The sequence below is a fragment of the Pelodiscus sinensis genome, chromosome 6 (assembly GCF_052426305.1).
Source record: "Pelodiscus sinensis isolate ZL-2025 chromosome 6, ASM5242630v1, whole genome shotgun sequence".
NCBI classification, from domain to species: Eukaryota; Metazoa; Chordata; order Testudines; family Trionychidae; genus Pelodiscus; species Pelodiscus sinensis.
The window spans coordinates 57991487-58008194 of record NC_143057.1 but is presented as its reverse complement, the minus strand read 5'-3'; the positions used below and the strand labels follow the sequence as shown (position 1 = coordinate 58008194).

Below are 16708 nucleotides of genomic sequence, written 5' to 3'. Positions count from 1 at the left end.
TGGACTTCTCCATAATAAACATACATAGTAATTGTTTCACCTATGAAATGATTTTTGTTGTACAAATCCATGATTGGCTGTCTCTGGCAGTGGCCAGTCTCAGCAGATGGTGCAGGAAAACTCAAAATGGAATAACCTGTGCACAGGGAAGTTTGCTTTTAATCAAGTAGTAAATATGTTTACAGATATTTTTACATCCTGCTGCTTATAGTTTTATAACCCTTGTTTTTATCTTTTTGCTTGTTTTTGCTCATGTGCATCTCAAGTACTTCAAAAAAATTCTTATTATTTTGAAAACCATTTTTAGAGTATATCTCTAGATTTCAGAGGGTTTTATGAAGGATGTTAAAAACTGTACACTCACATTCTTTATAGTGTAACTTACTTTGGTGTGGGCATATTTGTGGATTAACCTTGAGTTAATCAGGATTTTAACATCCACATCTCTTCTACGTGCTAATTTACGTGAGTTAGAGGAGGTTACTTAAACTCTGAGCCCACTTTTCATAGTCTACTTTACAGGAATATTGAGTCTTACCAAGCCTTTGTAAAATGCCATATAAGTATTAAGGTGATAACAAGGGCACAAATAGAACACAGCAGATGTAGCTTTCACCTTGTGTGTATTCCACCACACTGTGTGGCTTTTAGGGGTTGCAACACAATTTCCTATCATGTTAGGGAATTTAAGAAATCTTTCTGAATTATGCTTGCTTCATGAACTTCCTAAGACATACATAATACCTGTGGGTAAATCAGGAAGCTCTTTTCCAGGCGAAGTAGATTTCCTACACTTTGTAAAAGATGATGTGCATATGGAAGATATTTCATTTGAAACTCCATTTCATTACTCCATTCTGAATGCTGAGCAAAATTAGCTTAAAAAGGCTAGTTTTCACTAATACTAGAATAAAATTTAATGTTATAGGTAGTTATTAATCTTTTAATGTATTTAAATTCTAATTTTTTAACAAATCAAGCGGCGAGTGTCTCAATTTTTAGGTATTTTGTATCTCTTCATAGTTCTTGAAACATAAGATTATAGCTGTGACTTGTATAACCTTGTCTTATCAATTAATTCCTTTAATAAAGTTGAATTCCAGTCTAAGAAGTATTTAGTAAATATCTCACTTAATCTCATAAAGTGTGCTAATTCTTTTGATTGTAGGGGATATATTACCAGTGGCAGAAGAGTGGTCAAATTTTACTGGATTCTATAGCACATAATATAACATGGGATCCCACTGGTAAGGACATATTTAAATAAAACTTCTAATTGTTTAATATCACATGTTAATTTTGACTTTTGTGGGGGAGAAGGGATGGTTTCTTTTTGATGCAGCGAAACCGAATATGTCCAGGATGATCAGGAGAGTGTTGTGAATATGTTCTTTTAAGTGAAAACTTATTTGCATCTCTGTCATCTCAGCAAACCAGTAATATGTTGTCCTATACTCAGTGTCCTGTGCTGTCTGCTTTAAAGAAAGGTGGAAGGGTGGCATTAAAAATGTGCATGAAAGAAGAATATCTGAACACTTCATCCGTGGCCCCAATTGGGGATCATGATAACAAAGTGCTAGGATTGATAACTCTTGTAATTTTCCCTCATTATTGCATATACTGTTCTTTCAAAATATTAGCATAATTGTATTCTTGCAGAACTGCTTAGATGCATTTGTTCAACAAAAGACAACTTAGTTTGGAAACAGAGTAGAACAAGTCTGTTTTTAAGTATTTGGATGACAGATGTCCACATTAAACAAAACATGACTTAAAATGTAAAAATAAATTTGGTCTATTTTTTGTAAAGTTGATCTAATCTAACAAAGTTTTGCTGCTTTCGCCACTTTGCAGGATTATACCCCATTGCAGTAGTTTGATTTGTGTAAAGAAAAGGCGATACTATTTATAGTATGTTACGACTCCTATAACAAACTGTCAATGTTTGTGGTACCGACTAGTTGGCCTTTTCAGTATTAAAAACTATGCCTCATGATTTGATTTGTATGTGTTTATATATAATTTTAAACTTTTGGTTGTAGGAACTCGTCTCTTGACTGGTTCCAGCTGTCTGCAACTTTGGTCCAATATTAATTTGGAAAACCAATCTGAAGATGGGAATCCTGAAAAAACAGATGTTAGCTTTGGCGACTGGCAGCGTATCTGGCAATGCAAGTAAGAAGCAAGTTTACAAAGTATAAAACTTGAATAAATGCAACATAGACTTCTCTTGTAGACCATTTTTTCCCAGATGAAAATTTCACCTTAGTTTATTTTTTTTATCCGTTTTTATTTGTTCAGTCACATATAGATCCAGAAGGGAAGCAGCCAAGATTTCAGAGTTGTGTCTCTTGCTATATTTCCTGCATTGCCTTGCTTGCTTGGCGGGGGGGAGAAAGCACTCTTTCACAATGTACAATATACATCAATTTCACAACAAGAACTTGCAAAGAGTGTGAAAACTGACTCCTGCCCTTAATACTTCAGGTGTTTGCTTCCAAATCTTCAAATTGTGTAACTGTTGGTTCGGGGAGTGGCCTTCATATGCTCATAACACCTCAGGAATAAAAGAGTAGTCCAAGATACTGATACAGATACTATCCTTTTCTCCTAGAGTGAAAACAAAACCTTACATACCTATGCGTCGTCAGTAGTTGTATCTTAGTTCCAGGCACATCTGTAAATCAGGACTCTGGTTCGACAACATCAAATGTCTTATTTGTCAAGGACAATAATAGCAAAAGGATACAGCTAAATATGTTCAAAAACTTGAGTTGGTCCTTTAGACACTGCTTCAAGGCCAGTTGATTCAGCCATCAAATTGATATGACATGTTTTGCACAGATTATCTTATGAAACTAGAGCATCTGTGGAAGAATTTGTTTGAAGACAATTTTTTGTTTAGTGCAAGAATGAATGTAGTCTTAGAGAAGGATAGTAGCGTAGTAGTTAGTTTGCTAAGGCTCTGTTAAACCTCTGGGAAAAGATGCAGAGCTCCTTATATAGTAGACAGTAATATTCTTCATCCTCATCTTTTGTATTTCATGTACATGCATTAATATATGTACCTATGACCTCTTACTCAACTGCAGTAGAGGAGAGAGAGCTTCAAGGTTCCATCTGAATGATAGTCAGACCACACACTTGTCTTCCACAGAAGGTTGTGGGGCTTGCTCCTTTGCAGTTCAATTTCACCCATCCATCCTGGACTTATTTTGCCGTTCCTTCAGCAACGGTGTCTCCACAGTAGGCAAATAAATTCTAGAAATAGTAAGGGGATTATTCCAAATAATTCAGAATCATCCTTCCCTTGTCACCTCTCCCCTTTAATTCATATTGAAGGTCATCTTTCTCAAGAATCTGCTAAAAACACAGGTTCACTTGATTTTGGAATCAGTAGTCAGAGAGGAAGTTTCAGAAGAAATCAGGGGACAGATTCTTCTAGACATTTTGATACCAAAGAAGGATGGATGTTTCTGTCCCATCTTAGGAATGGGGCGGGGGGGGGAAAACTTCACAAGAAAGTTCAAGTTCTGGATGCTGACCCTAGTATCCATAATTTCCTCATTGCTGACTTGTGAGCAAGACATGAGAAGTAATTTTTCCACTCTATTGTGGACTGATTAGGCCTCAATTGGAGTATTGTGTCCAGTTCTGGGCACCACATTGCAAGAAAGATGTGGAGAAATTGGAGAGAGTCCAGAAAAGAGCAACAAAAATGGTTAACGGTCTAGAACACATGACCTATGAAGGAAGACAAAGAATTGGGTTTTAGTTTGGAAAAGAGAAGACTGAATGGGGACATGATAGCAGCTTTCAAGTTCTTAAGAGTATTATAAGGAGGAGAGGGGAAAATTGTTCTCCTTAACTTCTGATGATAAGCAGTGGTTTTAAATTGTAGCAAGGAAGGTTTAGGTTGGACATTGTGGAAGACTACCTAATTGTCAGGGTGATTATACACTGGAATAAATTGCCTAAGAAAGTTGTGGAATGTTCATCACTGGAGATATTTAAGAGCAGGTTAGATAGACATCTAACAAAGAAAAGCAAATGCTTATTGGATAGTTGAGTCGATTAGTTGCTTCCCGCCACATTGCTGCCTCTATCAGATAAAGACAGCAAAGGAGGGGGGAAAGAGGAGGTACTTAAAAGCATCAGTGTCGCACAGAGCCCAGTACGGGCTCTGTGCGTCATTGCCCCTTTGAAACACCGTCACGGCATTTCAAAGCAGCAGCAGCACCACTTGGAGTCTGGGGACAGCTGGGGACTCCCTAGCTGACCCTGGGCTCTATGCGCCATTTCCACAGAACCAGTCCCCAGCTGATCCCAGGTTCTTTGGAAATGCTGCACAGAGCCTAGGGGTAACTGGGAAATCCGGAGCTGACTCCAGCTGCCCGCAGCATTTCAAAGCAGCAGCGCCGCATGGAGCTCACAGTGAGTGGCGGACTCTGAGTCCTTTTTCTGACACCAGGCTCCATGCGGGTGCTTCTGCTTTGAAATGCGCAAGACCCACGGGGGGGCTCTTGTGCATTTCAAAGCTAGCACACGGTGTGCAGCCCAGGGCCAGTGGGAAGTCCTGCTCACTCTAGGCTCCACATGAAATTCCATCAACTATTCGACTAGTAAATCGATATTTAACATCCTTAATCTAGAGTAGTGCTTTGTCCTATCATGAAGGCAAGGGAGTAGACTTGATGACCTCTCGAGATCACTTCCAGTTGTTGTATTCTGTGATTCTGTGTTTCCAAGATTATTTTCCCAAGATTATTTTGCATGTCAGTATCAAGTCTTCACATTGCAAATACAGGTTGGATCTCCCTTGTCCTGGATGAGAGATTTTGCTGAACCGGTGTGGTCATTTTTTACCCCTGCCACCAGCCCCCCTACTGTCAGCTCTCCCTACAGCTTCTCCCCATGTGCTTCCTGGCTTTCTCCACAGCCCAGCTGAGCCATGTGCTGACTCCTGGACCCCCACCCCTGCAGAGCACCAGGACTCTCTGATACTTGAATATCCATGGTCATGCCAGATGACTGATTTTGCAAGACCAGTGAATCCCATATTTTAGAGGTGCAACCTGTACCTTCATTTGAAGGAAAATCACTTTCAGTACAAGGTCCTTTTGTTTCTACCACTTCTTGTGTGGTTTACAAAGTTCCAGTCTGTGCACATGGCACATCTAAGACAATGCTGTACAAGGGTTTTCTGATTTAGATAACTGGTGTTCAATGGCATTGTCTATGTATAGTCTTTCCAGAGATAGGACTCACATGCTCCCTTCTCAAGAAACTGTGACTCAAAATAAAGTGGGGGCAAAACAAACAAACAAAAAGGTTTTCTACACAAAGAACCCCCTTTGGGGGCAGAGAGGGGTTCTGGATTCTCAAGCAGGAAGAGCCTTCCATCCAGAACAATAGTTTCTGAAAGTTCAGTTATCAGAGAGCGTCTGGACTACAAGCAGATTTTTTGAAAAAGCGAGCTGCTTTTTCGAAAGTCTAGATGCTCTCTTTTGAAAAAGCACAGTTTGCATTTAATAGCACCTTTTTTTGAAAGAGTACTTTCAAAAAAAGGTGTTTTTCCTTGTAAAATGAGGTTTACCATGATCAAAAAAACTGCTGTGTTCTTTCTATTTACTTTCGAAAGAACATGGCCGCAGTTGAGACACGGGAAGTTGTTTCAAAAAAAGACTTTTTATAAATTTCATAGCCACTTTAGCTGAGAGAGTCAGCTACAAATTATGCCCCGCACAGTCTTATTTTTGTTTAAAGCAATAATGGTAGGGAGGATCAGAATTTGAGATGTTACACAGAGATCTTTGCAATAGTAGCTTAATTCATATCGTGTCTTGGATAATCTTGGAGAGTATGTTAGAAAAAAACCTCAAGGATTGATGCAAAGTGGAACAGCCTACTTTCCCAATACAAGTAGTTAGCAAGAACTCTCAACAGGCAGTATATCTGACCATTTATTTTTCGCCTGGAGGTATTTTTTTTTCCAACTTTCCAGGATTGAACTCAACCCAGATACTCTAGCTACTGAAACAGAAGGAAAATATACCAATGTAGGACTTTCAGACTAGGAATAAAATGATACATTTTCCTTTCTACTTTTAGACCAGTTCAATTGTGGAAACATTCTACATTCTTCAAAGTCTAGTACTCTGTAGAGTTTCAAGGCAGTTCCTCTTCCTTCCTCCCCTTTCCACTATGACAGTTAATTTACATTTTCACAAATCTATTTTCAAATATAAGCTCTAACATCAGGGTACCCTCACTGCATCATCCAGATGGTTTGGGGGTTTTTTAAGATTTTTTTTTTTAATAGTTCATGTGAAAACAATTGGACTTTATTCTATTTCAGTGTGCAACAGGCAAAAAAGAAAAGAACGTAGAAAATATTCTCATTCTTTCAAGAAATTGATTAATTTTTACCTCTTATGTTACCTAACTCTCAAAAATGTGACATCTGGTCACCTTAGTTTGCACTTCCTGCCATTCATTTTCATTTGGAACATAATGTATAATGATATCTAAAGATTATGCAGGCTATCAAGATCACATCAAGAGAATGAATACTTAGGTCTGTCTTAGGTTGATGTAAAACCCAAACCATCTCTGGAGTTTGCCTATCTTTTGAGCTCAGTTTTAACATGTGTTAATTCTTCTGGTTTTAAATTTCTGAAAAAACCTCTTTCTTCCTGTAGTCAGCTTAGGTAGTTTCTTCATGGCAATTGAAGAGGGATGTCATTTTTTGTGTGCATCAATGTGTGTGTTACTTTCTTTAAATAATCAAAATTGTTTAGAAAATAAATCGAGACAAAATCTGCATTGCTGACTACAGTATAAATATGGTGACAGGTACATTATGGAGGCATCCTTTTTTTTCTCACATTTTATTTCACCACAGCCTCGTCAGACATCCTGAACTTTTCACATTTAATTTCATAATCAGGAATCTGTCTTCAACAGTGTGTATACTCTTATGGGGTAGCTATTAAACTCAAACTTTCTGCAACTTCAAGAGTGTGGAAGAGGATTTGTGTGATGTGATGTATCTAGAACATGAATATGTATTTTAGCTACAATCAGCTCCAGTCTGATGAAGACATCATGTAATTCCTAATGGCATCCACCTCTATTGTAGCCCACCCTTTAACTGAGTACTGTTGAATCAGATCTCCTTATATTGTGCCTTTGTGAGTATAAAGGTTTCTCACTTACATCACTGAGAGGTTTTTTTGCGATTATGCTCTAGTAGCTATTCGTCACAGTATAGGAGAATTTATTTGCTTGACATGGGTTAAACCTCGTGTTTCACTTTCTTCGTTTTTATAAAACTCCAAGTTTAATGGAAATTTTAATTACTGATTTTTTTTTAAACATCAGTATTTATAATTCTAACATTAATACAGTAGCTGAGTACTGCACAGTTAGTGAAAGCCTACATATTTTTCAAGGGAAGTGAAATGCAGTAAGAACACAACATAATTAACTAGACTTCAAAAAAATCTTTGTTTAAATAATCAGACTAACAGATTGTGGTTTCCTTCAAGTGGGGTGTTACTTTATTTTTTGTTTTTAAATGTATTCCTTAAATGTAGTCCTCCAGGAAGAGCAGAAGTGCTCGTATTCTGCACCACATGTGTGAGACGGGGGTTGGGTGCATCAGTGAAAAGCACTTTAAGACCAAACTGAGGGTGTGTCTAGACTACTGAGTTTTGTCGACAAAAGTGGACTTTTGTCGACAAAACTATACCAGCGTCTACACTACCGCTGAGTTCTGTCGGCATAACGTCGACAGAACTCAGCAGTTTTGTCGACGCTGGTATACCTCATTTTACGAGGCATAACACCTTCTGTCGACAGTTCTGTCGACAGAAGGTGTTATTGCCTGTAGAGTTGCGTCTAGACTACAGGGTTCTGTTGACAAAGCAGCTTGCTTTGTCGACAGAACTCAATGTGTCTGGACGCTCTTTGTCGACAGAAGTTTTGTCGACAGATACTGTCGACAAAACGCGGTAGTCTAGACGTACCCTGAGGACCCATCTCATCACAATCACTTGGTTTCTGGCAGGAGACAGTAGGTCATCTGAATCTGATGTCTAACTACCACCTCTTTTCAACACTTCAGTTGTAGCAGAGTCTGCCTCAAACCACACCATAGCTTCCTAGTGCTTGAGTCCATGATAGGCACTAAACCTAAAAGACAGGTTTCACCTCCAAAATCGGGGGTTTTCTGGCAGCTGTGGGGTGGGGGGCAGTGGGTAGGAGGGAGCTGGGAAGACCCAGACTGGCCAGAGAAGGAGATGCAACCCCAGTGGTGGGGCGTGGGGGGAGGCAGCAGCTGTTGACCCCTGCTGGACAGGGGCAGGGGCAGAGCCTGCAGTGGAGCTGATGGTCAGCAGGTGAGTTTTGACCTTCCCTCATCTGGCAAACTCTCTGGTTCAGGACCACTCAAGTCCCAAGGGTTCCAGACCAGAGAGGTCTAACCTGTACAAAGAATTTTTCATATAATATCCAATAAATAATTATGTATTTCTGAACGTTTTAATTATCTATGTTGCTGCATTTTTTTGAACTATCAAATTAATGTTTTTAATTACTTTATAGAATGGCTTCCCAAGTTCATCTAATGAAATTTTCACCCGATGGAGAATTCTTTGCTACTGCAGGAAAGGTAAATTAACTTTGGTATGTCAGAATTACCTTTCTTTAGAAAGGTTATGAAATACAGAACTTGACTATATCCTTTTTTTGAAAAATGGGATAAATAATATTTTTTCTTTATAATTCAGAACATCCGTAACTTCCAAAAATTCTTTTATGTATCTTCTAATGCTGGTTAGTGACTACTTTGAGTAATTGAAAGGGCTAAAATTCAGAAAGGAAAACCTATAGACTCAGTTCTAGCAGAGTACTACAGGTTGGACCTCCCTGGTGCAGCACCCTTGGGACCTTACTGGTACTGGATGAGGGATTTGCCAGACGAGGGGAGGTCATTTTTGGACCCCTGCCACTAGCCCTGCTGGCCTCCTAGCCGGCTTTCCACCTCCTGCTGCCCCTCTGATCCCCTATGCAGCCATCACTGCCTGACTCGCCGGGCAGCCCGGCGCTGGCATTCCAGGCAGCAATGCACACCCTGCACTGGGTCTCTGGACAGCTGTGCATGCTGCAGCTCTCTGGGTAGGTGCATGTGCGCTGTGCTCTGAGGGTCTCAGCTCTTCTGGACAGCCACATGCTGGGTCTTCGAGCCCCACTACCATGTGTTGGACAGCCCCACTGTCAGGTCTCTGCAGACAGCCCACTGCCCTGCTGGCCCTTCAGGGATCCTTACTGATGGCCTTCCACCGGATTCTCTGGTTTTGCAACATCCATGCTAGACCATGGATATTGCCAGGCTAGAGAATTCCAGTTGAGAGTTTTGACCTGTACATTTGTTTTGGTTATGAGTAGATAATAGTTCAGTGCCAAAACAAAACATTAAGAAGTAAATGGTCTGTACCAGAGCAGAAGGCCTGTAAAATGAAAATTAGATGTGTTTGCTTACTAAAAATTAAGGGAAATATTGAAGTCTTTCTTAACGTTTAAAAATACTCGCGAGGAGAGACTGATGTGTTAACATGAGAGAGGACCCCCTGTTAGGCCATCTGTTACACACAAAGTATCTGTTTATCCTATTAAAAATATAGTCTTTCTAGAAGATGGCTTAGCAATGAGAGTGTCAAACACTCAAAACACTAAAACTTTTGTTTGACAAGCATTAAATCCTCTGGCTTTTAAGAGTGCCTTCATGGAAACTTATGCCTGTGTGGTCATTATCTCCTAAGAGTTATCCATGTTAGTACGAAATGTTTGTGGCAGCATACAAATTTAGCTTCGCAAACTTGGTAGCAAACAAAGTCCAGCTACAGAAGTATTGATCTGCTGCAGCAGCTTAAAGACTTAAACCCTACCATGTTTTCCCATTTCTAATAGTGCTGATCAGGTAATCTGACAACTTTGGGGAAGTCTTAGAGGTCTAGCTATTTTAGCCTATATCTGCAAAAACAACCAAGAATTCTGTGGCATCTTAGGGTATGTCTAGACTACAGGCTTTTGTCGACAGAAGTTTTGTCTACAGATAATGTCAACAAAGCTTCTGTTGACAAAGAATGTCTAGACTACATCCAGTTCTCTCAACAAAGCAAGCCACTTTGTCGACCTGACAGTATAGGTGAAAAGGACACTGTAGATGCAATAACACCTTCTGTCGTCAAAAGGCATTATTCCTCGTAGAATGAGGTTTACAGCCATTGACAAAACTGCTGAGTTCTGTCGACGTTATGTCGACAGAACTCAGCAGCAGTGTAGACGCAGGTATAGTTTTGTCGACAAAAGTCCACTTCTTTTTTTTTTTTTTTTTTTTTTTTTTTTTTTTGACAAAACCCTGTAGTCTACCCTTAGAGACTAATAGATTTATTAGGACATGAGCTTTCATGAGTAAAAGCCATTTCATCAGATGAATTGGGGTGGTGTTACAGGCACAGGAATATATGTAAGGAAGAATTTGCTTATGTTAATGAAGCTAATCAAGCCAGGGTGAAAGTGGGTTATTAACTGTGGCATGTTGCAATCCTTCTGATATACTAGTTGATTTACTGTGACAAAAGCTTTTTATGTACACATTGTGACTGAAGGAATTCAATATATACATGTCGCATTGCAAATTCAAAGAACTGAAGGGGAGAAGCTAGTTGTTACAACCAATATGAGGTGAATAATTACTATTGGAGACTTGACCATAAATAGCCTAGTTCCTTATGTAAGTGCAGAATATTTTAAATCTTAATCCTTTTATATGCTTTCTCTTTTCTTTCTTTATACTTTTTAGTTACCTTGGAGAATATCTCAACTAGAAGAATTGGGTCATCATAAATTGTTTGATTCCTTCTTTCTCGTACCAGATTCTGAGTAGGGATATTTGATGCTAGAAATACTGTGTGCGCACAAAATGCTTCATGGTAGTTGAATCTTTAAGGAACTACTTACTGATAATCCAAAAAACTGAATATGAAAGTTATCTTAGTTTTGTTTTAGATCATCCCATAATGATAAATGTATGTGTGTTCCCATGCATAAAATGAAATGTCCCTTGCGGGGCACAAGTTCTGGAAGTAGGTATCTTTCCCACACTGTGGGCTTAATTCTGAGTAGGCTGACCTGTCATGAATTGTGCTTTGCAATAATTCATATTCCTGGTGTTCAAAGTAGATGTCCTTTTGGTCACTTCTGTGAAATAAGCTGATAAAAATGACACCACTTGGTCACTACAATAATTTGGCTTCAAATCAAGGGTAGTTCTGATGAGTTGAGACTGTCACTGATAGAGTAGAGAAGAAGGATCTTGTCTTACATAGACATAATAGACAGTATACTCTAATTTTTGTTTGAGTCTTGAGGTTTTTCCATCATCAGCATTTCTTCTCTTGTTTCGGCTCCTCTTCCATAGATCTTCTGAGAATAAATGATCTGTAGGGATGAGGAGAGGGTTTGTTCTAGGGATGCTAGATACCGTATAATTGAATAGTTATGTAACTGCATGTAACCTTAGTGGTTACATGACTATTCAATAGCCTCAGAGCGGGGCTGGCAGCCAGCGTGCTCCTGGCTCCAGTCCTAGGGAGCCCTGCCACCCCAAGCTGCTGCCTCTGTATCAGCCAATTGAAAAAACAGCTCCCCATGCAGACCAGTTGCTTGCTGCCCCATGTTGCTGTCTCTGATACAGAGCTGCCAGCAGACACAAGGGGTCTGAGCTCCCAACAGACAGAGGCTGGTTGGCGGCAGCAGCCCCTTTCCACAAGGAGTCAGAGCTCCCAGTGGACAGAGACTGCTCGATGGCAGCAACCCCTCTTCATGAGGGATCTGAGCTTCTTGCGGACAGAAGATTCTCCACGGCAGCAGCCTCTGTCTGTGGGGAGCTTGGTCCCTCTGTGAACAAGCTGCTGCCACGGACTAGCCTCTGTCCACGGCGGGGCTCATGTTTGCTGCAGAGAGAGACTGCTCCATAGGATGCAGAGCAGCCCCTCTCTGTGAGGAGCTCAGATCCACGGAACTGGTGCTGGGGGGAACTGGCTTTTAAGATGCAGAAGCAGCAAGGGGGGAGTGTGTGTGTAGTCGACAAGATGAGCAGATAACTCCAGGCTTATCAGTTAAACATGCTGTTTGTATGCTTCAGAGAGGGGTAGCTGAGTTAGTTTATAACTGGAAAAACTTAAAAAAACAGCAAATAATCTTGTAGCACTTTAAAGAGTAACAAAACAGGTAGATGCTATTATGAGCTTTCATGGGTACAACCCATTACTTCAGGTGAATGGAGTTATTAAAGGTCCATTTTTTAAATAAATAGGAGAGTGGGGAAAGAAGGGGGGGGGGGGAAGGAAAGAAATAGTCAGTTAGTCTCCATGCTACCTGAAGCTGATAGAGAAGGTGCAACTTGTTATAAAATACCCTTTTTTTATGTCATTAGGATGGGCAATGTAGTGGACAATCCAGGCAATGTCTTAATTCATATCTTTGTGATAAGAATCAAACCTGTAAATGAAGTTGAATTCTAAGGCTTCCTGTGTATTTGGCTTGTGGAATTGGCCTGAAAGAGTATGGTGACTTTGAAATCCATTAATGAGTGTTTGTGTGTGTTTTCTCAAGTCAGTGGCCTATATTCTGCTGTTTACGAAAACTGAAACTGACAGAATATTTCTAGCAGCTCCTTCAGGAATTCTGTCTAGTTTTGATGTTGAGACAACCAAGATGAGGTGGGGACTTGACACTAGCAAAACTGATTAAAGACAAGACTACACTATCATGTCAGTATGACATGATACAAGTATAACTTGTATCTTCAGGTCTGCAGCATAGATATGGGTATCCACATAGCACCTCAGTATGCCAACATCTTTATGGCTGACCTTGAACAACATTTCCTCAGCTCTCGCCCCCTAACACTCTTCTCTACTTACGCTACATCGATAACATCTTCATCATATGAGCCCACAGAAAAGAGACTCTTGAAGAACTTCACAAGGATTTCAACAACTTCCACTCCACCATCAACCTCAACCTTGACCAGTCCACATGGGAAATCCACTTCCTTGAAACTACAGTGCAATTAAATGATGGACAGATTTCCACCACCCTATACTGGAAACCTGCCAGCCACTATGCTTACCTTTATGCCTCCAGCTTCCATCCCAGACACATTTCTCAGTCTGTTGTATACAGCCAAGCCCTAAGATACAACAGGATTTGCTCCGATCCCACAGACAGAGACAAACACCTATAGGATCTTTATAGAGCATTCCTAAAACTGAAATACCCACCCGGAGAAGTGGAAAAAACAGATTCAGAGCCAAAAAAGTACCCAGACATGAACTACTTCAAGACAGACCCAGAAGAGAAAGTATCAGAATTCCACTTGTCATTACCTACAGTGCTCAACTTAAACCCTTCCAACGCATTATATGCAATCTGCAACCCATCTTGGAAAATGATTCCTCACTGTCAGAGGCCTTGAGGGAAAGACCTATTCTCACTTACAGACAATCCCCCCAACCTGAAACAAATTATTTCCAGTAACCATGCTACACAGCTACATCATCAGCATCCAGGAACCCAGCCTCATAATTAACCCCAGTGCCATCTCTGCCCTCATATTTATACAAGTGAATTCATCACTGGACCCAGCCACATCAGTCACCAAATCAGAGGCTCATTGAATTGCACATCCACTAATGTGATCTATGCCAGCAATGCCCCACTGCAATATAAATATATAGGACAAACTGGACAGTGCCTACAGGAAAGAATCAATAGACACACATCAGATTTCGGTAAAGGGAACATACAGAAACCTTTTGGTGAACACTTTAATCTGCCCAGTCACTCATTAAGAGATCTTTAAGTTGCAGTTTTGTTACAGACCATTTCCACAAGTCAAATACACAGGGAAGTGTTGAAACTGCAATTCATTGACAAGTTTAATTCTCATGCCAATGGTTTGACTCCAGATACCAGATGGCTGGGACATTAGCACCCTGCCAAAAAATGAAGGTGCCACTGGTTCTTTGTGTAGATTCTGGTGTTCTTCCTCTCTAAATGCTAACTAATGATCCTTATCTGCTTCCTTTATCCGGTCTTTATAGATCCAGTTTTGCTTGTTACATACCAGCTCGGTTTTCCCTTTGATATTTATATACCCACTGCCTCTTTTTGTCCCTCTTCCTCCCCCCCCCCCCCCCCATTTAATTTTGGTTCTGGACATCCAACACTCCCACGATCTGAAGAAGTGGGCTGTGCCCTCGAAAGCTCATACCATCTACATGTTTTGTTACTCTTTAAAGTGCTAGGACACTATTTGTTGTTTTTAAGTTTATAGTATAGTAAGTAAGTCACTCAGCATTATGAATAAGACACCTATTTGAGTGTTATAAATTACATCAGCTAAGAACCAGTGTGAACAATGCTATCTCTGTGGGAGAATGTCTGCTGACTTTTCAGGGAGGTGGATTTATTATGCTGACAGAAGAGCGCTTTCTTGTCAGCAATAGCATATCTTCCCCAGAAGTGTGGCTGTGCAAAGTAGCATTTCTAGTTTTGAATAGGAGATTAGACAGTGATTATTTGAATAGTTGTGTAACTGCATAAAGTATTATCAGTTACACAACTATTCAGTAGTATCCAGACGCTGAGTCAGGAGCCAGTGCGCTCCCAGCCCCGCTCCTGGGGAGCCCCCTGCCAACCTGCACTACTGTTCCAGTCCCCACCAGATAACCTATTAACCTTTCACATCCCTACTGATCAACTCCTTTCATTTTCATTTTTAGATTGAAAGATTTTTTTTTCTATTTTTTCAACTCCCATTTGGCTTCTCAGCTTATGCACATGTAAGAGAACTAAATTAGTGGAATAAATTGAAAGGAAGAAAATAACACCTGCATGAGATGTTACTGTTGTCAAAAGGTAGTTAGCACTTAAACTGTGGTTCCAGATACTTCTACCAGTTCTGTAGTTGGGCTTTCTTTGAAACTTCAGCAGCAAATACATTGCTTGAATATTATATTTGTATTTTATGCATATTATTTTGTCATTTTAAATTAAATTTTAATACGTAAAGAGGGTTTTATTTAAATACTCCAGTTTTTAAATTGAAAAAAGTATTCACCCTGGATTTTCTACTAGGGAAGCTTTTTTAAACTTCTTTTTGTTTTCCTCCTTCCTGCTCAGGATGACTGTCTTGTAAAAGTGTGGTATAATACAGATAGCTGGCGATCTGCAGTAACTCCTCAAAGTTCAAGTCCACAGAAACAATCACAAGATGTTGATTTTTCATTTGTTTACTTGGCCCATCCTCGATCTGTAAATGGGTTTTCATGGAGGAAGACAAGCAAGTACATGCCAAGGTCAGTAGCTTAACTCCTTGTAAATTGTTGTTAAATACCTGATAAACATTCTCTCTAAAGTTTATAGTAGGTGTCATTTTTAAAACCCACTATAGCTGTTCTTCCCTGAAGACCTTGTTTTAAGTCCAATTTTCTGCTAAACTGTGGCTGCTCTGCTACTTCAGTATTTAAAACAAGCTGCCTTATACGCCTCATGTTTGTATATTCTGAAGAGGTTCTTACATGCCCTCTTCACCAAAGTATGAGCACCTCATGTGAGTAAAAACTGTTACTTCCTATTACTCTGACAGCAAAAGCCATACAGGCAGTCCCCGGGTTACATGGATCCGACTTACATCGGATCCCTACTTATAAACGGGGTGAGGCAACGCCACAATAGCTGCTTCCCCCCAGCAGACCAGGGAGACGCCAAGCTAGTGTCCCCCCCCCCCCCCCCCCCCCAGCAGACCAGGGAGACGCGGAGCGGCTTTTCTCAGCAGACACCTCAGCTTGAGAATAAAGGACTGAGGGAAGTGAGGTGTGGGAGAATAAAACTGAGCTCTGGAGAAATGTTTGGCTAGAGTTTCCCCTACAATATGTACCAGTTCCGACTTACATACAAATTCAACTTAAGAACAAACCTACAGTCCCTATCTTGTACGTAACCCGGGGGCTGCCTGTACTTGTGTTTTTTTAAGACATGAGGGTGGAAAAGTCTGGGGTGAAGAGAGAGTTTTGCATTTTGCTATGGACAAGAATTCCTTCTTTTTATCCAGACTTGAACAGTTTTATACCACTGTTTAGGGCTTCACAAGCAGATCTGGAGAATATTCTCACTTCTGCAGTACAGTGTGTGTCCACCAGTATTGTTACGCTTATAAGAAGCACACGGGATCTTTTTCAGGGGGATAAGGCAATACACCGCATTTATTGATAATACAACAAAGTAGCATATGCATTTACCCCCCCCCCCACACACACACACGTACACACACACACACCCTGCTGATGGAATAGTTACCAGACTGTTGGTCGGCCCAACCTGTTGGCCAGAGATGTCAGGTGCGAGGTAGGAGCCAGGTTCATGTCTGTCCGGACTGATGCCCCTCCTGGTCTTGATCTTAGCAGGACAGAATCCGAAGAACCATACAAGACACCCCATCTTCTATAGGATTTTCCTTCCATGCAAGTCTATGCATTTTGCCTTGTTAGGCCGTAATTAGTCATTCAGCATCACAATCAGTCTTCCTATGATATGCTTATTGGGAAGAAGTTGTTCTCAGTCATCTGATATCGGT

General features: G+C 40.4%; 1 protein-coding gene across 5 annotated transcripts in view; it reads left to right on the top strand.

Annotated features, from left to right (window-relative positions):
* DMXL1 (Dmx like 1) overlaps positions 1-16708 on the top strand; it is a 141383-nt gene that overhangs the window by 25071 nt on the left and 99604 nt on the right. For 3 of the 5 annotated variants that reach the window (XM_006134492.5, XM_075931961.2, XM_006134494.4), the window contains exons 4-7: positions 1169-1247; positions 2043-2175; positions 8608-8674; positions 15256-15431. In XM_006134492.5, the coding sequence (XP_006134554.2) occupies positions 1169-1247; positions 2043-2175; positions 8608-8674; positions 15256-15431 (455 nt within the window). Of the gene's footprint in view, positions 1-1168; positions 1248-2041; positions 2176-8607; positions 8689-15255; positions 15432-16708 lie in introns of those variants that run through there. The other 2 variants (XM_089779287.1, XM_089779288.1) reach the window with 2 other exon arrangements.